The 26,675-nt window shown below is 45.9% G+C and overlaps 1 protein-coding gene across 2 annotated transcripts in view; it reads left to right on the plus strand.

Annotated features, from left to right (window-relative positions):
• The window catches only part of LOC132579290 (uncharacterized), a 71,418-nt gene extending 45,331 nt beyond the window's left edge, over nt 1-26,087 (plus strand). The window contains exons 2-7 of one of the 2 annotated variants that reach the window (XM_060249561.1): nt 290-1,281; nt 9,817-9,868; nt 9,989-10,091; nt 12,874-13,037; nt 18,767-19,012; nt 22,250-26,087. In XM_060249561.1, coding sequence (XP_060105544.1) covers nt 290-1,281; nt 9,817-9,868; nt 9,989-10,091; nt 12,874-13,037; nt 18,767-19,012; nt 22,250-22,993 — 2,301 coding nt within the window. In that variant the 3' untranslated portion in view covers nt 22,994-26,087. The remainder of the gene's footprint in view (nt 1-289; nt 1,282-9,816; nt 9,869-9,988; nt 10,092-12,873; nt 13,038-18,766; nt 19,013-22,249) is intronic. The other variant, XM_060249562.1, reaches the window with a different exon arrangement.
• The last annotated feature ends 588 nt before the right edge of the window (nt 26,088-26,675 follow it).

Here is a 26,675-nt window from a genome sequence, read left to right on the forward strand (position 1 = left end):
TTGCCCTCTCATTCTGCTGCATGTCTAGTCCAGGCCTATGATTCTGAGGGACAGAGTTGTACTTTGAGGAATATGGCACTATGCCAGCAGGCCATGGTTCAAAACTTCCGACAATTGGTAGTTTAGACAGTAATGAAGGATTTGAACAAACTGTTGGCCAGAAATCTGGTGTGTGCAGGAGGACAGAGGTGTGAGGGGAGCACCTGTCTATGCATAAGTTGGTTGTGTGAAGCTTTACAATGCTTTTATTCAAGGAAACTGAGGTGTGGTTGTTTTGTTTGTATTTCAGGTATATTATTCTTGTGGGGCAGAGTTCAACTCCTTGGAAAGAGGTCTTATTTTATCACCCGGTTTCCCAAACAGTTACTCGTCTGGCATGCACTGTATTTGGCAGTTTTTCATTCCTGCTCGAATGTACCTAATGCTGGAAATTTTTGACTTTGATGTATTCGAAAGCACAAGCAAGAACCAAAATGACTGGGATAACTTCCCTCCTCCTCCTTCTCCCTCTACTCCAAAAAATACAAACGAGGAGGTTGCTGCCACTGAGGAAAACCCAGACTTCCTCACAGTGTTTTCTACGAAGGGATCCTTTCTTCAGGATTCTCGCATAAAGAGTCTTGATAGTCTCCATGATAGGTTTCCAGAGACGACCTCTCCAAAACACGAGTCCAAACAATTCCAGCAAACAGAAGAGTCCAAAGAGTTAGCTAGTAATCAGTCTAGTGGACTGTCTTTAATGGAAGCAGACAATCTTACTTTGCTGGGACCAAACAGGGGTGAGCAGGAAGGCAGTGAAGATCCAAAGGATAAAATCTTGCTTGTGCACCTCACTGCTAGAGAGAAAAGAGAGGATGATGAAGGCCAGAATAAACATTTAAAAGAGGTATCTTCTGGAGAAGATATGACCATTTCATCAACGGTGTTACCAACAGACACGTCCTCCACCCAGCAGTCTTCAGCTGATGTGTGTCCCCATGATGTCTTGTATGTCACTGACCTCATAACCTTTTCTTCTCGCTTCTGTGGCACAAATTCACCATTGAACAAGGACATGGCTTTTGGATCTTCTCTGAAGATGGTAGAGGTCATTGTGGAGCTGATCACAACCACCGACCGTGGGCGAGGCTTTGCGATGCTGTTTGAGTACAAGAATGATACAGAATCAATTGTCATGAATGATTCGACAGAGGGGAGAGAGAATATTATGATGCTGGTCATCATAACTGGGATTCTTTTCTTTGCACTTGTTCTGTTGTCCACACTGTGTATTGCTTGCAGGTTGGTACTGTTATTGTCAATTAATTGGTTTCCTTGAACAACCCTTTGATGTGTCTGCCTTCAGTCTAGACCCTAGAATAGGGGTCCCCAACCATTTTGAGCCTGTGGGCATTTTTGCAGTTCTGACAGGGGTTGGTGGGTGCACGTACAAAATGGCTGCCATAGGAGGTGGAGCCAACTGCAAAATGGCTACTACAAGAGGTGGAGCCCACTACAAAACAGTAACCCTCCAATATTTCCAGCAGAAGCTCTGTTTAACAAGATAACTTTTAAAAATGAACATATTCTTTAATAATTTTCCTTGTGCGCACACTAGGACTGCCAAGCCTCCGGTCCGGGCAGGGATTCCCCTGCTTGGGAGGTTGCAAACCTGCCGGCCCACATTGGGCCAACGGGGGGAACTTCCCCTGACATCGCTGGCATGATGACATCACCTGGAAGTGACATTGCACCGGTGATGTTGCGTGGCAGCCACTCTAGGCGTTTCCAGGAAAACTCTGTGGTTTTCCCGGATGCTCTAGCCATTTGGGAGGGAAAACTCTATGGTGCAATTGCTAGAACATCCGGGAAAAACGATAGTTTTCCTGGAAACGCCTAGAGTGGCCAGCACATGGCATCGCCAGCATGATGACATCACTTCCAGATGATGTCATTGTGCCGGCAACATCAGGCAAGGTTCACCCCGCTGACCCAATGTGGGCTGGTGGGTTGGGAACCTCCAGGGTGGGGAAAATCCCGCCCAGCCCGGGGGCTTGGCAGCCCTAAGTACACAAAACGATTGAGTGGGCCAGATGAATGCTCTTCTTGATGGCAATCACTTTGGAATCCATTATCCTCAGTGTGAAAGAAACCAGATTTACACAGACTCCTTGAAGAAAAAGAAAATGTTGGCCACCCAATACAGTGTCCCATTTCTAGGAGTCTGATTGGAGGTGTGTGAGGGGCCCAGTTTGGATTGGAGCCACAGTGCACAATGGAGAGGGGGTTTAAACCTTCTCCCTAACCTGAAAGTTCCATGGAGCACTGTTAGCCCACAGAGGAAATCCAGGTAAGGAAAATGTCATGGGAGAAAGATGTTCCCCGTATGCTGCGGTTCCAATCCAAATTGGGCCCCTGAATACCTGCAAGTGGAGCTCCCAGCTGGAAACTTGCCTTACATGTCTGAAAGATTATCCTTGTGATCAGGGGTAATTTTGTAGAAAAATAGGAGGTGGAGCTCATTAGCATAATTCATTAGTGTATGCTGCCCTTCTCCCAGACAAAAGCAACCCAATGCAACAGGAGAGCCCTGGCCAACCGAGGCCTGCTTGGACTGTCTAGAGATCCAGCCAGCCCAAGCAGGCCTTGCTTGCCTGGGGCTCTCCTGCCCCTTTCCCAGTCAAAAGGCCAGCAAGCTACCTGCTGCCCAAAATCAAATAAGAAGTGGAGAAAGGGTGGTATGGGCGTCTCAAGGGGTTAATGAGGGCTGCTGGGGGTGTGGCAAAGCCCTTGCTGGCTGGCTGGCTGCCTGCTCTCCTAATCCAGGGATTGTTATGCAGCTGCACCTACTATTCAATGGACAAGGTAGGTGGGGAGGAAGAGGGGGAACCCTCAGAAAGGTTCAGGAGCTGTGCTCCTGCGAGCTCTTGCAGAATCTGAGGCCTGCTTGTGACAGACCTAAACACAACGCAACCATATATTCAGACCCTTAGCTAAAAATAAATCAGAGTTTTATCTCTCAGTGTCTTATGTCCCGATAAATGCAGGATCTTCCTGGTTAATACATTTTCTTGCCTTTGTGTTGAGGGCAGCAGATGAGGGAATACATGGTTATCACCATTCTCAACTGCTTTGACCCATAAGTTTAGAGATGTTATTTTGTACTGAATTGAATTTTTATATAATTGTTTGTTACAGCTCAGTCCATCTCAGGGTGCCATTTGACTTGGCTCTTGAAGTATACCTGTTGACAAGCATAGCAAAACCAAGGCATTTTCATGCCACCAAGTAGCAGAAATGGCACATTAATGATTCTCAGCTCTCAGTCTGCCAAGAGAGACAGGGGAAGTGTGTGTGTGTGTGAGAGAGAGAACAATCACGAGTCCCTTTTAAATGTCAATATTATCTGGAATATACCCTTACTACCTGTTTCTCCTCAGTGGCCTTCAGATAACAAGGGATCCAATTTTCTTTCAGTAAGTGCTAGTGTCTGGAGTGCTTTCAGAAAAGGAGAACTCAATGGGTTTTTGATAACATAGCCTGCATGGTTTTTAATTTTTTTTAAATTATTTATTTCTCTAAAAGGAACTCCAGATAACACCTTCTGCTGGCTGTTGGGGATTGGAATGTTGTAAAATATTTCTGCTTTTAGTATTTTTATTGATTGCTCTGTTCTGCAGTGCAGCTCATCAGCTTAGCCCAAACATGTAGTCTTTTGGGATGACAGGCAGAGGAAATGACAGATTGTTTAGAGAGGGGGCCCCCAATCTTTTTGAGCCAGCAAGTGCCTTTGAAATTTTAATGCAGGGTGGAGGGCATAACCACAAAATGACTGCAGCCAGAGGCGGAACCAACTACAAAATACCAGGAATTTAGGTTATCCCTAAACTTAATAGTAACTCCTCAACATTTCAGGCAGAAGCTGTACTTAATGCCTTTTGGAATGAAGATGATGGTTTAAAATACATTCTTGCATACACAGAGCTTCCCTTCAGTCATGCAATGAAGCTCTCTGTGCTGTGGCGACAGCTGCTGCCAACGCAATATTTCTTTTAATCTGCACAGCCAATCGGCTCTCCTTTGTCAATCAAAAGCCAGGTTAGGGACCTCTGGATAGGGTTCCCAGTTCTAGTTTAGATAATTTTAGAAGTTTGGGACTGGAGCTTTGGAAGGGTGGGGTTTGGTGGGGAGAGGGGTTTAGTTCCATAGAATTAACTTATGAAAGCAGCTGTTTTCTGCAGGAGAACCGATCGCTGTAGTCTGGGGATCAGTTGAAATTCCAAGATTTCCAGACTCTGCCTGGAGGTTGGCAACTTTTCCTCTGAACTGGGTAATGCTGAGCTGGATAGATTAGTGTTCTGACTTGATATAAGGCAGCTTCACGTGTATGTGGTATGATGATTCTTTCACAAATACTGCCCTCAGTTAGGGTTGCCAGGTCCCCCTGGCCACTTGGGGGGGGCAGCGGGTGGGGTTGCCAGATCCAATTTGGGGAACTCCTGGATATTTTGGGGTGGAGCCCAGGCCTGTAGCCAGAAAAGTTTTGGTGGGGGGGCCCAGAGGAGAAAGTTTTAGAGGGGGGCACAGGGCCCAAAATGACTTCTGACTTTGAGGGCTTTGAGCAGAACTTCGCTGTGCTCACTGGTGAGATTAGGAACTGCATTGGGAAGGTGCCCAAATTTTTTTTTTTTGGGGGGGGGTAACTTACAAAAGAAGTGGTGGAGCTCATCTCCCTCTTGAGCAATGCTGCACTTGTTCAGAGCAGCAGCGAGCAAAGGGGGCAGATTGGAGGCCCTCCAATGGAGGGGTCATACAGACGGAAGAGGTATCTGAACGGGGTGGCCTTGCCCCCCCCCTGTAGCTACAGGCCTGGGGAGGACAGTGGGCTACAATGCCGTAAAGTCCACCCTCCAAAACATCCATTTCATCCAGGGGTACCATTCTCTGTAGTCTGGAGATATGCTGTAATTTTGGGGAATCTCCAGGTCCCACGTGGAGGCTGGCATCCCTATTTAGAGGATAGAATCTGGAATGCCTGTGGTGGAGACTGGTATGTTCTGTTGCCATGTATATGAATTCAGTATCTGACACTCAGCTGAAACTGAGGCACTGTGCCCACGTTTTGCAAGAGGGGTAGGGAGAAAAGAGGCTGCTAATTTAATAGGTACCAGTTAAAAGGGAAAGAAGCCCTTTGAAACATACTGCCTGTCTCAGACATATAATAAGACTGTGTACTATTGACTCAGGATGGCTGGTCTTCCTGAATATGCTGTGATGCAGTCCAGAAATTTCTTAATGTGTCTGCTCTTTTAGAACAGGAAAATGGGTACTGAATTTGTAAAGTTTGCCCATAACTTACCAGGAGGAGAAGGAGAAGGTCTTACCCTAAATGTCTTGTACCTGCTTCGTTTAGAAGATGAACCCTGACGAGCAGGATGGATGGCTGCCATTTTGTTCTATTTGGCATGCTGTTATTGGTTTCTGTCTGGTTCAGTGCTATGAATGGCATACAAAGTAAATATTATTAAGTATGTTTAACCAACGCAACGCCCTGGAATTGACGCAACATGGTGTTTAGCGGCATAGGCTGAGCCAGAAATCCTAAATTAAAATCTCTGTTTAGCCGTCATTTTATTTCTTGTTGCAGCCTCACCCACCTCACTTGCAATGAGAGGGGAAATAATAACGCTGGATTATTTTACAGGCCGGGAGGAAGTGGAATTGCGTGGACAGTAGATGACAGAGCTTTAATATTTACATAGAAAACGGAATTTGGGCCAGTGCTGCTGTCATTATAGGCCATTCCAAAATCCTTTCTGCATCATTAACACATGGGAATCTTTTCCTCCTTTGCATTTGGACTCCCAAGATGTGAGCAATGAGGGGGAAAGTGACAGAGGAAACGCTTAAGCTGCAATAGCCGTAATTAGTCCCTCGGGCAATTGACTCTGGACTGTCCTCTCTAATCTGGCTTCTCAATGCGATGTCCCAAATTAGCTGACCCAGAAGAGGGCAGCCTTAAGTTGTTCCATCAGGTTGAGGAGGAGGAAGCTGCCACAAAAGGAGCCAATAACCTTGGAATGATCCCGAACTTGTCCTAATTCTCCTTCCACTCTGCAGGCCTGTCCTTGGAAGACCAGAGCGAGTCAGACTTGGCTACCCTTTCTTTCCCTCACTCCTCTTGTTATTGTTGTTATACTTTTTTTTTTTTTAAATCTGCCGCTGCCTGGCTAAAAGTAGCAGCTCTCCCACCTCACAGGCAGCCAAATGGCGCAGTGCAGGTTTGGCGCCTAGCGTCCATTCTAATGAACGGGGTCCGATGGTGGTGGGATAATAATCAGATGTCTGCCCAGAGCTCATTCCCTTCAGCTGCTGCAAGCTCTCTGGGGAAACTCCAAGACTTTGCCACACTGTTGCCTTTGTTTACTGGTTGGAAGAGGAATGAAAGCTTCAGTTGTTGGTTGGCCAATAATTCTAATTCCTTTTGGCCAGGAGGCTGGGCCCTGAGTAGCGGAGGGGTTGTTTTTCTCTCCTCTTTCCCAAGCCCCCAAGAACAAGAGGCTTGTCTACCTTGTTAGTTTTAATGGTGCCCGGCAGAGCTGCGAGGGAAACCATAAAATGTCGAAAGTCTGGCCTGCTGAGGAGTTTCTTTCTGACTGTTTGCTCCTGTGTATTGACAGCCATCCTGTCACCATAAGAGAGAGATCCTGGCCTCCCCCCTACCCCTCACAGAAGGTGCTGGTATTTATTGAGAAACTTTATATGCCATTCTTACAGAAATTTGCTGAATGTGGCTTGATATGTTTTGCCACTGACAAAATCAGATTGTGTTCTATTGAAAGGAAAGCCTGGACAATCCTGACTGTAAATGGGTTGTTTGTGAACCTGACTTAACTGTCTTAGAGCCAGTGACCCTGTTAGGAATGCCATCCTCCAGGTGGGACAGGTATCCCCCGGAATTACAGCTCATCTGCAGATAGGGTTGTCAGGTCTCTGTTGGAAAATACCTGGAGACTTTGGGGGTGGATCTGTGAGAGGGCGTGGTTTGGGGACGGGAGGGGCCTCAGCATGGTCCAATACCATAGAGTCCATCCTACAAAGCAGCCATTTTCCCAGGAGAGCTGATCTTTGCCAGTTGTAAAAGTGAGTGATCTCCAGGCCCCATCTGGAGGCTGGCAATCCCTATCTCCAGACTACAGAGATCAGTTCCCCTGGAGGAAATGGATGTTTGGAGGGTGGACTCTGTGGCATTGTATCCCTCTGAGGTCCCCGTTCTCCCCAAGCTTCATCCCCAAATCTCCAGGAGCATCCCAACCTGGATCTGGCAGCTCTGCTCCCCCATCCCCTGCCAGCCAGCGGAAAACCTGGCAACCCTAGATTCTGGAGACAGAGGCCTCCTTGCATGAGAAAGTAAACCTGTAACTAAGCAGCACTTCTCCAAGTAGGGTTACCAACTTCCAGGTGGCACTTAGAGATCTCTTGCTATTACGGCCATTAAGCAAAATAAGTACAGCGCTGGTTCAGAGCCACTGCAAGCCCAGCGCCCCGCCCCGTCATTGGTGATGGCGAGTGCAGCAGCAGCAGCAAACCTGCACCTCAGAGCACACTGTGAAGCTGCTGTCACTCCACTTCCAGTGGATGACGCACGAGGCAAAGCAACAGCAGCCTCATGCTGTGCTCTGAGGTGCAGGCATGCTGCTGCTGCGCTCGCCTTGCAGGCTATTTCCGTTGCACCGGACACGAGGACGGGTGGGTGGGCCAAACAAGTGCCCTTCCCAGGTCCACACCCCAGGCAGTCACCTAAGTCTGTCTATGCTGTTTAATTATTAGAATGTTTAATTTTACTGAATGTACTACTTTATAGGATGTATTGTTTTACTAGAAGATTTTGAAAAAGATATTGGATTTATATCCCGCCCTCCACTCCGAAGAGTCTCAGAGCGGCTCATAATCTCCTTTACCTTCCTCCCCCACAAAAAACACCCTGTGAGGTGGGTGGGGCTGAAGAGGGCTCTCACAGCAGCTGCCCTTTCAAGGACAACTCCTGCCAGAGCTATGGCTGACCCAAGGCCATTCCAGCAGGTGCAAGTGGAGGAGTGAAGAATCAAACCCCGTTCTCCCAGATAAGAGTCCGCACACTTAACTGCTACACCAAACTGGCTCTACTGTGAAGTTTTATGTTGTGAGTCGCCCTGAGCCTGCCTCGGCGGGGAGGGTGGGATATAAATCAAAACAAATCAAATCAAAATAGATAAATAAATAGTGCACAGGCTGGCCCTGAATAAGCATACATTTAGGGCACCAAGGGAAGGAGGCCTTCATGGAGAGGTTTTTTCCCTTCCTTTTATTGCTTACTGCTATTTAGTGGTTGTTTTTTTTTAAGTTTATATTTAATATAGTTATGAGGTCTGGCCTGGGGATGGTCGGGAAGAAAACTGAATTTTTAATGTCTTATTTCAACTTCAGCTAGGGTTGCCAGGTCTGACTCAAGAAATATCTGGGGACTTTGGGGGTGGAGCCAGGTTGTGACAAGCATGACTGAACTCTGGCATGCCTTTTAAATGACTTCCCTCCATTTGGAAATAATGAAGGATAGGGGCACCTTTTTTTGGTGGCTTATAGAATGGTCCAATCTTTTTGAGACTCGGGGTTGTTTTGAGGAGAGGCGCCAGATGATATGCTGAATATTTGGTGCTCCTGCCTCAAAAAACAGCTCCCTCAGAGTCCCTGATATCCACAGATCAATTATCCATTATACCCTATGGGAACCAGTCTCCATAGGGTATAATGGAGTGGCCAGATGACATTTTCTTCCCCTCCGCCCCTCTTTCTGATAACCCTGAAGCAGGGGGAGGGCCTCCAAACCAGGGGCCCTCAGATATTTCCTGAGTTGGAGCAGGCAACCTTAGCTTCATTTGTAGGTCAGCTTTTATGGATTCAGTAGGCTCAAACCTTTTCATGTATATCTCTTCAAACAGGTTTTCAGTTCCTAAAGTGGTTCTGTTTTGCACTTCTCTCAGTTTGAATTCACCCTTCTTGAATACACACAAGTAGCTGAAAATGGGTATTGTACTTCAAATAAGACTTCAGCAGAGCTTCTACAATGGCATTCATGCACCTCTGTCAAGTACTTTTATTGCGTTGACTCAGTCGTAGCAAACAACAGACACAGAAATAATAATAAAATCACGACACAAGATTACAGTACCAGCTCTAATATGCAAACCACAAGCACAGTAGGTTTTAAAAGCAGATTAGATAGAATCATGGAGGGTAAGTCCATCAATAACTATCAGCCATGACGACAAAAGGGAACATCCATGTTCAGAAATAGCAGACCTCTGAACACCAGTGCTAGGGGCAGTGTTCCCCCTAAGCTGAGTTAGTGTGAGCTAGTTCACAGTTTTTTAGCCTCTGGCTCAAACATTTTTGTCTTAGCTCAGGAAGGATGGACTTCCAGAGCAAACTAAATTGTGCAGTAGCCAAATCGCTTGCTCACAACTTTAATACCAGTGGCTCATGAAGTAGAATTTTTGCTCATTAGACTCCACAGCTTAGAGGGAGCATTGGCTACGGGGTAACGTCATGTCTGGGAAGGCCTTATCCTCTGTGGCCTGTTTGTTGGCCCTCCAGAGTAATTGGCTGGCCACTGTGTGAAAAAGGATGCTGGACCAAAGGAACCGCTGTGATCCGATCCAGCAGGGCTCTTATGTTTTTAAAATGTATAAAGAGTTTCATTTGCCTTTTTAAAAAATGCATCAAGGAGTACAGAACCCACCGAGGAGTTGTTAAAATTTGCACTGACTTGAATATTTTCCTCTTGCCTCTTTCTTTCAGGCAGCAGCTGTGTCCCAAAAGGAACTCTCTGGATTTACGCTGTGACCAGGAGGTTAGTGCTGAATAGTCTGTAACCTTTGCCGATTTGTGTAGGTTCGTGTGTTTTTCTCTCTTTTGGCTTCTTGTTACTGGCTACCTGAATATGTTGACGGGGTAATGTTTTGAGTTGTAGAACGGGATCCAGAATGCCGGCATTGATATCAATGAGCTTCGCTTGGTCATGCCAAGCCAAGAGAACGAAAACAACAACCACTCTGTTGGGGGAAATGGAGCGGGTAAGCAGCGAATTGTTAGGAAGAGCTCTGTTGTCAGTCTTTGTTACCTCCCCCCCCCCCCTCACACACACACTGCCCTGAGATGCTGGAGATGATTCTGCACGTGTGAAACTTGAACTCTTATACTTTACAAAGAGGCCTTTACCTCTTCTAGCTCTTGTCTACCCCTCCCCTTGGTAGAGTAAATTTGTTTTCCTTGGCAGCAAAAACCCGCAAGTGTAATCCCAGATTGCTGCCAACAGAAACAGACATACCCAGTGTTGTAAGCCAGGTTAGCAGGTCAAATGATCTAGTTAATCTGGTCATAGAGATTATCTCGAATGCACCCAGGAACGAACACATGCGCATGTCATTTTCTCACTGCTGTACCCATAAAGGATGAATTTTCACAGCATTAGATTCTTGTTTTTTTATTATGGCTGTGCTGTCATTGTTTTTCTTATTACTAGGGATTTTTGTTCTTTATCTTGGCTGAGCAATTAAAGGGGCAGTCCAAAGAAGGTCTTCTCAGAAGCAAGTCCCATTTTATTCAGCAGGTAGGGTTGCCAACCTCCAGATGGGGACTGGACATCTTCAGATGGCTGAGAACAGTTCCCCTGGAGAAAATGGCTGCTTTAGAGCAGGGGTGTCCAACGGTAGCTCTCCAGATTTTTTTTGCCTACAACTCCCATTAGCCCCAGCCATTGGCCATGCTGGCTGGGGCTGATGGGAGTTGTAGGCAAAAAACATCTGGAAAGCTACCGTTGGCCACTCCTGCTTTAGAGGATGAACTCCATGGAGTTATACTCTGGCGAGGTCCTTCCCTTCCTCAAACTCTGCCCTCGCAATGCCCGAATCTCCATGAATTTTCCAATCTGGAGCTGGCAATCCTATACAATAGGACATACTCCCAGGAATGTGTTTGTAGGATTGTGGCCTTACTCACTGCCAGTGTACCCTCTAAGCTGAGTTAGTGTGAGCTAGTTTTTCTATAGATGGCCATCTGACAGCATTGAAAATCCTGTGATTTTAGGGGGAGGTATTTGTGAGTTTCTTGCCTTGTGCAGGGGGTTGGATTAGATGACCCTAGAGGTCCCTTCCAACTCTATGATTCTATAGTTCACAGATTTTTAGCCACCAGCTCACATATTTTTGTCTTAGCTCAGGAAGGATGACCACAGAGCACAATAATTGATGCAGTAGCTCACAACTTTAATACCAGTAGCTCACGGAGTAGAATTTTTACTCATAAGACTTTGCAGCTTAGAGGGAACATTGCTCACTACCAACGCTCCCTCTAAGCTGAGAAGTCTTTTGAGCAAAATTTTTGCTTTGTGAGTTACTGGCGTTAAAGTTGTGAGCAAGTGATTTGGCTACTGCATAAATTAGTTTGCTCTGGGACCATCCTTCCTGAGCTAAGACAAAAATGTGTGAGCCGGAGGCTAAAAAACTGTGAGCTAGCTCACACTAACTTAGCTTAGAGGGAACACTGCTCACTACCAGTTATCAGTGTAAAACTTCAGCTGGAAGCAACCTTATCTAAAGACCACTTTAATTTTGGTTTGCATCTTCTTTCTCAATAACATTCCATACCCCTTCCCCTCTTTCACAACCACAATAACAATTGGCACAGGGTATTGGCAAAACTTAAACAAATCCCACCTCTGACCCCTCCCCAAAACCTAGGGTTGCCAACTCCAGGTTGGGATATGTCTAGAGATTTGTGGGGGAAATCCTGGGGAGGGGCTTGGGGAGGAGAAGAGGGACCTCAGTGGGATATAATGTCATATAGTCCACCATCCAAAGCAGCTGCTTTCTCCAGGTGAACTGATCTGTCACTTGGAGATCAGTTCCAATTCTAAAAGATCTCCAGGCCCCAGCAACCCTACTTTGACCCAATCCAATGTTGTAGAACTTTGTGTGTGTGTGTGGTGAATCTTTTCATCATGTGGTAAATATTTTCCTGGACTGTACCACTTCAGACAGTCGGGGGGAGATTGCTTCCACACATTAGGAAAAGAAACAAAGCAACACGAAGGAAACGAGCATGCCGAGGAGATTACTACAGGGCCCAAGCATAATTTCTCTGAGCCTAAGGTAAATCTATCTGTCTGTCTGTCACAGACACAGACAGACACACACACTCTTATAGTAAGAATTGCTATTTTATTTTGAAAAATGACATAAATAAAACACATCAGCAGTAATGGGGTTTCAGACCAAAAATGCAATCATTTTCTCCTATGCTTGGTTCCTGGATAGCTGTGCTAGAATATTTAATTTTCTATGTACAGGTATTTTTGCTCTGTGTGTGTGTGGTGGTGGTGGGGGGGTAGTCAATCACATTGTCTCCCACCAGCATTTTGAATTGATGCAGTCCAAGAACAATCTGAACACCTTTTAGTATTCTAAAGTCACAGCTTAGTATACATAAGTCACAGCTGACTTATGGCGACCCTGTGAGGTTTTCAAGCCAGAGATGCTCAGCTCTGGTTTGTCATTGCTTGCCTCTGCGTCACGACCCTGGTATTCCTTGGTGGTCTCCTTTCCAAATACCAGGGCCAACCCTGCTTAGCTTCCAAGATGTGATAGGATTAGGCTAGCCTGGGCATTCTAGGTCAGGGCACCTTTTAGTATAAGGCCTTAGTGGGAACCATTCTATTCAGACAAAGGGGTCCCTCCGATAAAGTTTCAAGTGGGGAACCTTGGGACAGTATTGATTTTGTGGCGCACGGCAGTCTCCCTCCGTCCCCACTTCTCTGGAAATTAACAACATTCTTTTGCATTTCCCCCCCCCCCCCAGTAACTTCCTGCAGTGGCAGCACTGAGTGTTCACCACCACAAACCGACCCAGATGTGCCCTCTTCAATGTCAGCAGTGACCACAGAGTCTGGAAGTGATGAAGTGTTTATCATTTCAGCTGGTCCTGGAGTGAGCGGCTTGAGTTTTACTTCTTACAGAATCCAGGTAGAGGAGGCCAGTGTGTATTTGGTGCGTGAAAGTTTTTGGTCAGATCTCCCTCTGTTGTTTTTTTAGTTTTTATTTATTTAGACCAGGGGTGTTGAATTCATTTGTTATGAAGGTCGAATCTGACATAGATGAGACCTTTATGTCAGATCCGGGCTGGGCCATGTGTGTCATAAAATGTAATGCCCGGTAGCAGAGATATAAACTTTATAAAGGACACAGACAACACAATTTTTTTTAAAAAGCTTAGAATAAAACATGCTTAAAACATTAGCACTTGTTGGTCTTAAAGGTGCTTTTTTTGTATCTCTCCAATGCGATCCAGGGAACTGGGCAAAGGAAGCTCTGGCTCTTTCCTTCCTTCCCCAGAGGACCAGGAGGGGGAGGAGCCTCAGCCAAAAAAAAGGAAGAACGGTTTGGCTCAGTAGCTCTGCTGTGCGATTGAGAGAGCCTGGCAAATCAAACTATTCCTTCCCTGCCCTTTCTCTCCAAAGGAGGAGACTCAGCCAATGGAGAAAATAGAGGCTTTGCAACTAAGCAAGCCTGGCAAAGCAAGCTGTTATGCAGAAGGAAGCAAAAGAGAGGGAGAAGGAAGGAGATGACAGCCAGTTGCTTGGGAGCCTGATAGAAGCCCTCCGGGGGCCTGATTTGACCCCCAGGCTGCATGTTTGACACCCCTAATTTAGACATTTCTACCCCAGTGGTTTGCATAGGGTTGCGAGGTCTTCCCTGGCCAGCGATGGGGGATGGTGGGGTAGGGTTGTCAGGTCCAGGTTGAGAAACTCCTGGAGATTTGGGGATGGAGCGTAAGGAGGATGAAGACCTCAGTGGGACACAAAGCCATAGGGTCCAGCCTCAAAAGCATTCATTTTCTCAAGGTGAACTGATCTCTGAAGTCTGGAGGTGAGCTATAATTCTGGAGGATCCCTAGTGCTTGCAACATCTTCCCTCCCTCTTCCTCAATTTTATCCTCACATCAACCTTACTGTAAAGTATGATAGGCTAAGAAAGAGTGTGTGTGTGTGACTGGCCCACAGTCACCCAGCCAGCTTCCATGGCAGAGTGGGGATTTGAATCTGGGACTCCCAGATCCTTGTCTGACATCCTAACCCAGTGGTCCCCCAACATGCTGCCCGTGAGCATCTTGGTGCCCACCAACTCCTTTCCTAGTGCCTGCCAAGTGTTTTCTAAAAGTGAGCAGGGCCAGGTGGGAATTTTACCCAGCAAGTCTTCTGATGGGCCATCGGAGATCAAATTGACACTGCAGCTTTTTTAAATAGTTGCTTTAGCAGCAGTTGCCACCACAACTCAAGGGTCTTCATTCTGTGGCTCAGGGTAAGCTGCTGCAACCATTTTGTGGCTGGCTACACCTCTCAAGAGCTATTTTGTGGCTGCAGCCACCACACTCTATCAGAATGTCAAAGAAGCCCACAGGCTCAAAAATGTTGGGAACCTCTGGCGTAACCGCCAGAAAGCATACTTCTTCACTTTCTGAAAGTCCATTTTCCAGTGCCAGACACCCTGCTACACAGAATGTGGGGTGCAAGCCTCCATCTTTTTTTGCCCTGACTGGAATTCCAATTCACGTCAAACAATGCCGGGACCACGGAGGTTAACAATCAGGAAATGACAGAAAAGATACTCTCCGTTTTACAAAACAATTATCAAAATATAATTACAATACTTTCCATTCACAACATAGTATTACAATGTAAATTTCAGTAACAAATTCAGTGACAAATATCATCCAAAGCACGCAACTTCACTACTGTCCATAAGATGATATCAGGTTCTTTCCAAGCAATACAGTCCAACGATGCAAAACCGGTCCGTTCTCATTTCGGATCCTTACGATCCTTCCTCTGGGACCGTCTTGAATGCAGTAGTCTGATGGTGCCTTATTTCTTTACTACATACTGTTTTCCAGGCTTTCTCTAATTTATTTCATTACTAGAACGCTACTGTTCTGTCTCCATCTTTCAGCATTTCATTGCGTTCCTAATTCAGACATGGATGTATGCCACATGGAATTCCAATTCAGACATGGATGTATGCCACAATGACTTTTCACTTGGTGATGTGCACCTAAAAACATGCCACTCAGGGCCGTAGCCAGGATTTTAAAAGTCAGGGGCCTTTTAAAAAGCCCGGGTGCACCCTTTCCTATCCACTGCAGGGCTTACCACTTCTCAGAAGCTTTCTGGTGTAGGGGCAAAAGCTAGAGGGTCTGAAAGCGGCCAAGTCAAAGCAGCCAACCCTAAAACTTTGGAAAGAAGGGACTACACCTTGCGTGTGAGCAGGGGTGGGGTTTCCTTCTACCTCCCTCTCCCCCACCCCAGCACTTTGCAGCCAGCAGCTCCATCCTTCCCCCCTCCCTAGCCCATACCATGCAGCTTCTTCCGCCTCCCGCTACTCTGCCTCCTTACTGCCAGTTTAGTGTAGTGGTTAAGTGTGCGGACTCTTATCTGGGAGAACTGGGTTTGATTCCCCACTCCTCCACTTGCACCTGCTGGCATGGCCTTGGGTCAGCCATTTACTCTGCTCTGGTAAGACCGCATCTGGAGTATTGTGTTCAGTTTTGAGCACCACAATTTAAGAAGGATATAGACAAGCTGGAACTGGTCCAGAGGAGGGCAACGAAGGTGGTGAGGGATCTGGAGACCAAGTCCTATGAGGAAAGGTTGAAGGAGCTGGGGATGTTTAGCTTGGAGAGGAGGCGGCTGAGAGGTGATATGATCACCCTCTTCAAGTACTTGAAGGGCTGTCATAGAGAGGATGGTGTGGAATTGTTTTCTGTGGCCCCAGATGGTAGGAACAGAACCAATGGGTTGAAATTAAATTAAAAGAGTTTCCGGCTCAACATTAGGAAGAACTTCCTGACCGTTAGAGTGATTCCTTAGTGGAACAGGCTTCCTTGGGAGGTGGTGGGCTCTCCTTCCTTGGAGGTTTTTAAGCAGAGGCTAGATGGCCATCTGACAGCAATGAAGATCCTGTGAATTTAGGGGGAGGTGTTTGTGAGTTTCCTGCATTGTGCAGGGGGTTGGACTAGATGACCCTAGAGATCCCTTCCAACTCTGTGATTCTATAGCTCTGGCAAAGGTTGTCCTTGAAAGGGCAGCTGCTGTGAGAGTCATTTCAGCACCCCCCCCCACCTCACAGGGTGTCTGTTGTGGGAGAGGGAGATAAAGGAGATTATGAGTCGCTCTGAGTGGAAGACGGAATATAATAATAATAATAATAATAATAATAATAATAAAATTTTATTTATACCCCGCCCTCCCCACCGAGGCAGGCTCAGGGCAGCTTACAGAGTGTGGCAAAAGCCATGTTAAACAATAAAACAGTTATACATTTCAGTACCATTTAAAATTACCATTAAATTTACATAATATAAAAATCTAAAATCAATCTAAAATAATCTTATCTTATTGCTAACTCGATTGTTGATGTTAGTGATGGCATGGTGTTCATTTCAGGTTTCATCTTGGAAGGCTAGCCGGAAGAGGGCGGTTTTGCACACCCTACGGAATTGGCTAATGTCCCGTAGGGCCCGCACCTCTTCCGGCAGCTGATTCCACCATTGGGGTGCTTTTATAGAGAAGGCCTGTTCTCTGGTCATTTTTAGTTTGGCCTCCTTTGGCCCAGGTACTTCCAGAAGGTTTTGTGAGCTGGATCGCAGTGCTCTCTGGGGAACATAAATCCAGTGTCGTCGTCGTCTCGTCCTGCTGTTTTTGCTGCTGCACTGCACTGTGCCCTGCTCAGTTCTCCTGGCTCTGACTGCACTGATGACACTTCACTGGCTTAGCCATGGCAAAAAGAAAAAGGAAAAAACAGACTGTACCCTGAAGGGCCCCCCGGGATTTGGGGGGGCCTGCCTGGAAGTCAAGGGGCAGTGTCCCCCACAGCGCCCCCCATGGCTATGGGCCTGCTTGCTTCCATTTAATGATGTGGACCAGAACACCATGCACAGACTGCACAGATTTAAGTATGCCACTCCTCACCGTTTATATCAATAACCTCCAGAAACATCTAAAAATTTCCTGGTGGCAGAGTTTTTTTAATAAAGTCGCTCCCAGCCTGGAAACATGTCAGCGCTGAGTGAATAATGAGTTGTTTTCCACTTGATAGCTGTAGGGGTGTTTTTGGCATGATCCAGAACATTACTCCGATGTTTATGGACGTGTGAAATGCTGAGCCTTGACAGTCAACAAAAATCCCAGACTCACCCTCACTTGAAGTGCTTGTCTAGACAATGTGAAACTGTAAGCGGATTTGCAAAAAAAAGATTATCTTAATCCCTTTACTGAGAAGCTCTAGGCCTCCTAAGGAGCCTGTATCTGAGCTTTGGTACGGGAAGGAGGTTTTTAAAATATATATATATATATATATATGCAGCAGGAAACCTGATCCACTGCTGTTGAGATTGAGGGGTGTCTCCCACAAGTCTCACCATCCTTGCAGTCCCTTTGCTGTGATCTTTTAGAGACCGTTCATGTGAAGCAGATAATTCTAAAACACACGGTGCAATTTCTCTTTAATGCATGTGATAATTTTAGACGATTTCTTCCTGTACTTTTCACTTGATTGAGGAGACCCTACCCCCCCCCCCCCCGGATTGGCTTTTAAATATTTTTACTGCCGCTCACAGCCAGTGTTTTTCTTTTTAAGACAAGAGATGAACAGAGGTGGTTTGCCGTTGCCTGGCTCTGCACAGGAACCTTAGGTGGTCTCCCATCCAAGAATTAACCTGGGCTGACACTACTGAACTTCCAGTATCAGAAGAGATGGGACTAGTCTGGGCTATCCAGGGCAGAGCAAATAATAATTAAATAGTGTCAAGGAGCAACTGATTTACGGCGACCCTCCTCACGAGGTTTTCAAGGCAAAAATGGGTACAGATGGTTTTTCATTCTCTTAATCTGAATTATAACCCTGGACTTCCCTGATGGTCTCCCATCCAATTCTGACCAGGGCCAAACCTGCTTAGCTTTCAACAGGGGTGGAATTCTAGCAGGAGCTCCTTTGCATATTAGACCACACACCCCTATTGTAGCCAATCCTCCAAGAGCTTACAAGGCTCTTTTTTTGTAAACTCTTGGAGGATCAGGGGTGTGTGGCCTAATACGCAAAGGAGCTGCTAGAATTCCACCCCTGGCCTTCAAGTTCTGATGACCTTGGGGTGCGCTAGACTATTCAGACTGCTTTTCTTATGCAGTTCTAGTTCTCTTATTGGCTTTAGGATTTAACAGTTTGGTTCTTTACTGTTTGTTGCTGGTATGTTCATTAATTTGAATGTTATTCTTATCTTAAATACCAGGGCTTTTTCTGAGCGGGAATGCATAAGGACGCAGTTCTGGCTGGCTTGGCATCAGGGGGTGTGGCCTAATACACAAATGAGTTCCTGTTGGGCTTTTTCTACAAAAAAAAAGCCCTGTTAAATATTGTCATTTTTTTGTCTCCCACTGGGGAAATGGGAGATGCACATGGGGGAATGAGTGTGGAAAAAGTTAACCCTTCTTCCCAGTGTCATGGCCCTGATCCATGCCAGCACTCCTGCAGCTGCTTTTGGAAACTGAATTACTCACCAGAAAATATTTCTCTCCCGAAGAAGACTATATCAAAAGTTGTCTTTGCTATCCAGTTGAATGAAGATGCTGTGAGTCCCTTGCCATATTTTCGTAATCCTAAATAATAATAATTTAAATAACACATCATGCCTTTTCTTTTAGGACAAGAGCCTGAAGAGAAGCATCACAAGTCCAGGCTCTGTTTCTGACTGGCGGGTGACTGATCAAACCGACCGAGGTGCAGGCCCTGCGGAGAAGAGGCTGGCTCAGACCGAGAGCCACTGCCCCAGGCAACGGACGTGGAGTGCACGAGCATTTCAGGATTTGCTGGCTCCGTTACCTCAGCTACAGAAGAAATGGCGCAGCTGGACGACCAACAGCCCTTTCACAAAACTGGTGAACAGCGGCGTAAGTGTTTGTGGGAGGCCTAAGGCAGTTACATAAAATGCACCTCCTGCAGATTTGCTAGGGTCCGGTCCTGATTGTGCTGTATGCTAACGAGCACCTCAGAGGTACATGTGGCTAGTGCATTACAGCGCTTCTATCTCTCTATCAAGTTTATATCCCGCTCCCTCTCCCTCAAGCAGGATTCGAGGTGCTAAGAGCACATAAAACACACCCAATTAAAACAATACAAAAGACACAATAAGTAAACTTAAAACACACCCAATTAAAACAATACAAAAGATACAATAAGTAAACTCACGGCTTTTTTGTAGAAAAGGCCCAGCAGGAACTCATTTGCATATTAGGCCACACCCCGAGTCACCTTTTGCTTCACACCAAACCTTTTTGTAGAAAAAGCCCAGCAGTAAATCATTTGCATATCAGGCCACACCCCCAGACATTGCCATTATTTTGCGCGGGGCTTTTTTGTAGGAGAAGCCCAGCAGGAACTCATTTGCATATTAGGCCACACCCTGAGTCACCATTGCTTCACACCAGACCTTTCTGTAGAAAAAGCCCAGCAATAAATCATTTGCATATCAGGCCACACCCCCGGACATTGCCATTGTTTTGCGTGGGGCTTTTTTGTAGAAGCCTAGCAGGAACTCATTTGCATATTAGGCCACACCCTGAGTCACCATTGCTTCACACCAGACCTTTCTGTAGAAAAAGCCCAGCAATAAATCATTTGCATATCAGGCCACACCCCCGGACATTGCCATTGTTTTGCGTGGGGCTTTTTTGTAGAAGCCTAGCAGGAACTCATTTGCACATTAGGCCACACCCTCTGGTGCCAAGCCAGCTGGGACTGCATTCCTGTGCGTTGCTGCTCAAAAAAAGCCCTGAGCAAACTTTAAAATGATTAAAAAACTGTCCCCATTAAAATCTATCCTCTTATCAAGCAGGGTAGGATGCGTGGATGGTAAAGACACAGCTGACGCATACCAGCTGCCTGGTGGATCACAAGGCTGGGTAGAATTCCTGTCTTTATTTAGGTTACTTATAATCTGCTTTTCTCAATGAGACTCATGGTGGAATATACAGTGTAAATCAATGAAGTCAACAGGATAGGACATCTAGTAAGCAATGCAATAGGAATAGGAGGAAGGAATTAAAACAAGTTTAAAAAACAAACGAACAGGAGCCCTGACTTGGATGGTCCAGACTAGCCCAAACTCATAAAATCTCGGAAGCGAAGCAGGTTCAATGCTGGTTAGTATTTGGATGGGAAAGCACCAAGGATTTCTAGGGTTGCAACAACCTCTGTTTGTGTCTTGCCTTGGAAACCCTATGGGGGTTGCCGGAAGGGAGTTGGGTCTTGATGGCAGTTTTCACCACCAAAGAAACCTGGAACAAAGCTGAAACAAAGCATAAGTATTAACACAGCACATTTAAATGATGCAGAAGTTACATAATGGCAATAGATAGCACATACTCTATACCAGGGTTGGCCAAACTTGCTTAACATAAGAGCCATGTAGAATAAATGTCATATGTCTGAGAGCCACAATAAGGCATGAACATCAGATGTGTGAGAACTGCAAGAGAGGGAGGGTGGGAGGGAGGAAGGATGGAAAATAGCTGAGGGAGAGGTGGAAAGAAAGCAACTTTAATTTTAAATGTAATATATGTGAAAGAGCCACATGTGGCTCCCAAGCCTCAATTTGGCCACCTTTGCTTTATACGGTAGCTTAATTCAGAGTATGTTGCCCTTTATAAAAGCATCTTGAATCAATTCCATTATAATAAATCCCTATTTCCTTTGTAAAAATGCCTTCCTGAATAATTCAGTTGTGCATAGCGTGAAATGTCATGAGAATGGGAATGTTCCTGATCTCATCAGGTAGGCTATTTCATAAGACAGGGGACATAACAGAGAATTTACATGTTGGGGAAGTTATTGATCTAGTATGGTGGCACATGCAGAAGGCTCTGCTCAGATGAGCAAAGCTGTTATGGTGCAGCATAGGGGAGAGGCAGTCTCATAGATATGAGGCTCCAAGGCCATGAAGGGCTTCGTATGCAATAGATAGTACCTTAAATTTAGCCCGGTAGCTGATGAGCAGCCAATGGAGTAACTGCAGAATGGGAATAATATGTATGTTCCATCTAGCTCCTGTTAATAACCAAACTGTAGAATATTGCACCAAGTAGAGCAGGGGTGTCGAACTCATTTGTTATGAGGGCCGGATCTGACATAAATGAGACCTTGTTGGGCCAGGCCATGGGTGCACCTATTTATGATTAGGTGGTCTTAAAGTTGCTTTCTTTGTATTTCTCCCATGGGATCCAGGGAACTGGGCAAAGGAAGCTCTGATGCTTTCCTTTCTTCCCCAGGGGACGGGGGAGGGGGGGGGAGAGAAGCCTCAGCCAATAGAAGGAAGAGAGGCTTGGCTCAGTAGCTCTGCTGTGCAATTGAGAGAGCCTGTAAAAACAAGCTCTGCCTCTCCCCCTTTCTCCCTGTGAGAGGAGCCTCAGCCAATGGAGAAAATAGAGGTTTAGCTTTGTAGCTCCTGTGCAATTGAGAAAGCCTTGAAAGCAAACTATTATGCAGAAGGAAGCAGGATTGAGGGAGAAGGAAGCAGATGACAGCCAGTTGCTTGGGGGCCTGATTCAGCCCCTAAAATGCATGTTTGACACCCCTGAGCTAGAGTCTCCCATTTGACTTGGAGGAGAGTCCTAGGTAAGACTGCGTTATGGTAGTCTAGTCTCACTATTACGGTGGCATGGATTCAGGTGGGCAGATTGGCCAAGTCAAGGTAGAATGCCATCTTTCAGGCTAAAATAAGTTAGTAGATAGATCCAGGTAGGCAACAGTGTTGGTCTGAAGTAGGAAGCATTTTACTGCTTTGGGTCCCTGTGAAGCTGAAAAAGCAGTTTGTAAAGCAAAGGCAAAATATAGTAATCACTTGGGCATAGGTTTATTGCAGTTCCTTGCAACATACGAAGCTGTTCAGGGTTACCAGCAAGCACCTTATTGGAACGCTTGAAACCCTTCCTTGTACTTTGTAAGTTGCCCAATTATCCTGAGGCTGTAGAAAAGGCAACATGCACAAGGAAACAGAAGAAGGAAATGAGGTAGGACATTTCAGGAAATGATATAAAAGAACCCCCATTTCATTACATGTGCCCCAAGAAACATCTGCTTGCAATTCTCTTAACACTTTTCAGAATTGATGTTATGATTGTTCCTGCCAGGGCTTTTCTACATCAACAAGAAATCCAACTGCAGCTACAAGGAAAATAACATCAGCGGCAGAGATCGAGGGGATGTCAGAGCTTGCTTACTCAGATTCATCGGCCAGCACTGCATCCTACCCGTTGACCCATTCGGCACAAAAACAGCGCAAGTTGAGCAGCTGTAACTTGAAGAGATCCCGCTTTGGAAACCCTTATTTCGGATTTCTGACAAGCTCTCCCGACTGTAACCGTCCAAGGACATCCGATTCCTCCAAGCCTTTGAATGTCAGGTCTCCAGGTAGTAGCCAAAGCCAGGGATTGAAAGAGCCTCTGGAAGGTCAGCACAGAAGCAATGGCTCAAAATCCAAGGAGCTGTCCTTGGAAATGGACAAACCCAAAGCTGTTTTTGTGATTTCTGAAGAAGGGGATGACCAGCAGCCGTTGGTGTTAGCAGAGCATGTCCACCCATATGCAGATGCTTTACCTGAACCAAATGTCGTCATGCACAATCTAGGGATAGCCATGATGGATGAGCAGCCAATGGGCACACCTGTTCAAGGAGAAGGCTTTGCTGAGTCCCCCAGCACCAGGACAGAATTTGATCTATGGGGGGAGTACCCCAGCACATACAGAGATTCCTCCAAGGGCTGCAAAGTTTACAAGGAACAAAACAACTACACGCCGGTTACAGAACCCAACGACACTCATCAGACTTTTGACTCCTTAGCATCTCACACACTGTGTCAGACTTCAGTTCAGTAACTCTTCTAAACGCAGAATCCAAACTGATGGTGAATGTTCAGACTTGCACAAATTAGAAGCAATAAAGATGCAATTTAAGATGCAATGGGAGCTGCTCTGCGCATAAAGGTGGGAAGAAGGCTTAAGCAGCTGGGACTTTGTTATGGCCATAGATTATGGAAATGTGTACCCTTTTACTGCCCTACTGAGTGACTGGGGTGAGATCCTTCTGCATATAGTTTTATACGTCAGCTTACTGAGAACTTCTGAAGGCCACCCAACTGGTTCCTGTGATAAAGAATCCAGGCTTTCTTATAGTGGGGTTTGAACCACAATGGTACCACCTTTTCTGATGGCCCCAGCAGAAAGACTGTGGCCAGGGTTGCCAGCAGAAGGGCTTGTCTTGTTTTTAACATGGTACTTTGCAATGGATCAACCAAATTCTCTCCTTGTTTGGGGACGCTTGCACAGTTCCCTAAATGGAGGCTTCATTGTGGCCACGGTGAGGTGGTGACAGGCAGAATGTAAAGCTGTGCTTAACAGGAAAAGGAAATGTCAAATGGTCGAGGGTTAGCTGTGCAGATTCAAAGTAGGCCTCATCCTTGGTTGATTTTCATGGCATACAGACATAGAGTAGATTAGAGTTGTAGGCTGCATTTACACTGCTGTGAGTGACAGAGTTTCCTTGGAGCAGAGGACCTCCCTGTAAAAAAGCTTTTCACTTCCTGGGTCATGCAAAGAGCTGTCTGCCTTCTTCCTATTTAAGGCAGGATTTTAAAAGGGTGAAGGCAGGCAAGTGTATAGGAAAGGAAAGTACTATTTTATAATGGAATCCTTGAATTTTCTCTCTTGTAGAAAATTGTGGCTTTATGCTATTACAATTGCCAGAGGTTCCTCAAGTGAGCAGGGTGGGTCCTGTTAAGACCCTGCTATGATAAGAGGAGGGTTGCCTATCTTGCAGAGAGCTGCTTCGTTTCTCCTCCCAGACTTGGTTAGTTGGAGGACTCACTGCCCATGCAACACATGTGAACAAATCCACTTGAGCATTCCGGCTGCTTGGTAATCTTAACACAACAGTGACCGAAATGACCAGTTTGGGCAGACACCACAGCACCGTCACCTTTTGTTGCGGCTGAAAGGAACAAGAATTGCAAGTAGCCCAAATCCCGTTGGCTGCATTTAAAGTTGCACTTAGCAGCAATAAACACAGTTGCACAATTGACACATTTGCCACTGTTGTTTACCAACAGTAGGTGCGAGTAGGAAGTGGAGATACATTTAGAACCAGAAATTTTGATGGGCTATGTTTCTTTTGGGCCATAGCCATGCAATTCTATGCCTGATCGCATTTGCGGTTGCCAGCAGGTACACAGCAAATGCGCTTGCTATGTTAATAAGCCCTTAAATATGGATTGACAAAACCCAGCAGCTCTCTAACAAGGCTGTCAAAAATGCTCACGCCTACCTTCTTTATCTCCCGGCAAAATACACCACTACGCGAGCTGCAAATTCTTGTCAGCAGAGCTACAGCTAGCTGCCTTTTGACAGTATAATTCTGAGTTACTATACAAACAACAGTCTGATGCTAGCCACCTGTTTTGTCTTCTGCACTAACTGCCCTTTGTTGAAATGACTTCCAACTTAATTAACTAGTTTCAGTCTTGAATTCTTAGAACCCAGCTGCACCATCCGCTTTTCCAAGGTACAGCCAGGGGTTTTATTTTTGTAGCAGGAACTCCTTTGCATATTAGGCCACACACCCCTGATGTAGCCAATCCTCCAAGTTTACAGGGCCTTCTGTAAGCTCCAGGATTGGCTACATCAGGGGTGCGTGGCCTAATATGCAAAGTAGTTCCTGCTACCAAAAAAGCCCTGAGTACATCCCGAGGTCAGGTTGAATGACATCATCTAAGACCTGGCAGGTGGGGGAACTTTTGGACCAGGAAAGGGGTGTGGGAGAGAAGGTTTAAATCTTATTCCATGTGCTGCCGCCTTCCCAACCTGAAATTGATTCGGGGAGCTGTAATTTGTACCACCATGTAAAGTTTTCCCAGCAGTACAAACAGAGCCAGTTCAGTGTAGTGGTTAAGTGTGCGGACTCTTATCTGGGAGAACCGGGTTTGATTCCCCACTCCTCCACTTGCAGCTGCTGGAATGGCCTTGGGTCAGCCATAGCTATTGCAGTTGTCCTTGAAAGGGCAGCTGCTGTGAGAGCCCTCTCAGCTCCACCCACCTCACAGGGTGTCTGTTGTGGGGGGAGAAGATAAAGGAGATTGTAAGCCGCTCTGAGTCTCTGATTCAGAGAGAAGGGGGGGGGGTATAAATCTTCCGTCTTCTTCTCTGGAACAATTTCAGGTTGGGAAAATGAGGTGTGGGGGTGGGGCTTAAGCCACTTCTTCCTCCCGGGCTGCTGTCCTGATCCTGATTGAAGGGATGTACCAGGAAGTGTGTATTGTGCAGTTACAGACTCAGCGTGGCACCTGTACAAAGCCCTGGCAATGCTTGGCTTGCTCTGTCCAAAATACCTTAACCCTGTTGAAATGAATTCTTTCAGGATTTCCTGCATGTCTTGAGGGGGGAAAGCCATGACAGATAAATTTATATCTGCAGTGTAGAAGTAACTGTAGTAAATAGCTGCTGGGGATTATTTTAGGCATGTGATATTTGGTTCCTTGGGACCTGCTTGGAAAAAAATAATAGCAATAATCAGACTCGGCTATTGACTTCCAATAAATACCTGCTGTTTGTTTAGTCATTTCCCTTCCACTACTAAGTAATGCTTCTCTACCCTCATCCATGCAAATGAAACAGGAAAGCCTTTGCTTGCTGAAATAATTTTGATTATAGATAATTTTGATTACACGAGTGTGCTTTTAAAGACTCAAACGAAAACCATTGCATTTAAGGCCCCCCCTTTCTTACTGGTTCTATTGAAAATGTGTAGTTAGTTAACCCTTCTCAAAGGCATTCCTTTTTGCATTAGCTGAAAGCCCTTCTTTCTTTGGGGACTACACGGCTTGACAGCTGTTTGAGGGAAATTTCCACGTATCTATTGCAAAACAGGTGCCAGGAATGAAATTCCTCCCCAAATAAAACTTCTGCCCTCCCAAATCAATCAAGTGGAGCAAGTTTTCATTTTTTGCAGTACATGGGAGTCTTAAAGTCTGGCTCCTGAAAGGCTTAACCCTGATTTTGCCCAGACTAATTTATGGTTTCAGCTGCTGACATTTTCAAATGTCCCATCTGCTGCTAAGGGTTGAGATAGCAGTTGTGGAGCCACCCGGGCTGGCTAACGCACAGCCACTGGGCCCAGTAAAAGCAAGGGAAGGACTTGAAAAGTTTACAGTGCCTTTGAACTGGGAACCAGTTTTTGTGGAGTAGCTTCCCCTTTCATGTTGCCGAACAGCACCCATTAAGTCTTTAGACGCAACCTGTCCATTTCAGTTGGGTTTTTTTTGCTTGTGTTTGCAAACCAGTGTATGAAATGAAAAAGTGTAAACGCTGATGGCTCTGCAATAAGCTGTCTAAGAAAAATCAAGGTATTTTTCTTCTTTACTGGGTAATTTTGCCCTCTATTGTACCACGTTTGTACCAAGTTTTCATCCACTACGAACCGCAGGGTCGACAGCGAGACATGCCGTGTTGTGATTTTCACTTTGAAAAAAAAATTAAAGATTAAAAACCAAGCCATCTGGAAAGCTCA

The sequence above is a fragment of the Heteronotia binoei genome, chromosome 11 (assembly GCF_032191835.1).
Source record: "Heteronotia binoei isolate CCM8104 ecotype False Entrance Well chromosome 11, APGP_CSIRO_Hbin_v1, whole genome shotgun sequence".
Taxonomy (NCBI): domain Eukaryota; kingdom Metazoa; phylum Chordata; class Lepidosauria; order Squamata; family Gekkonidae; genus Heteronotia; species Heteronotia binoei.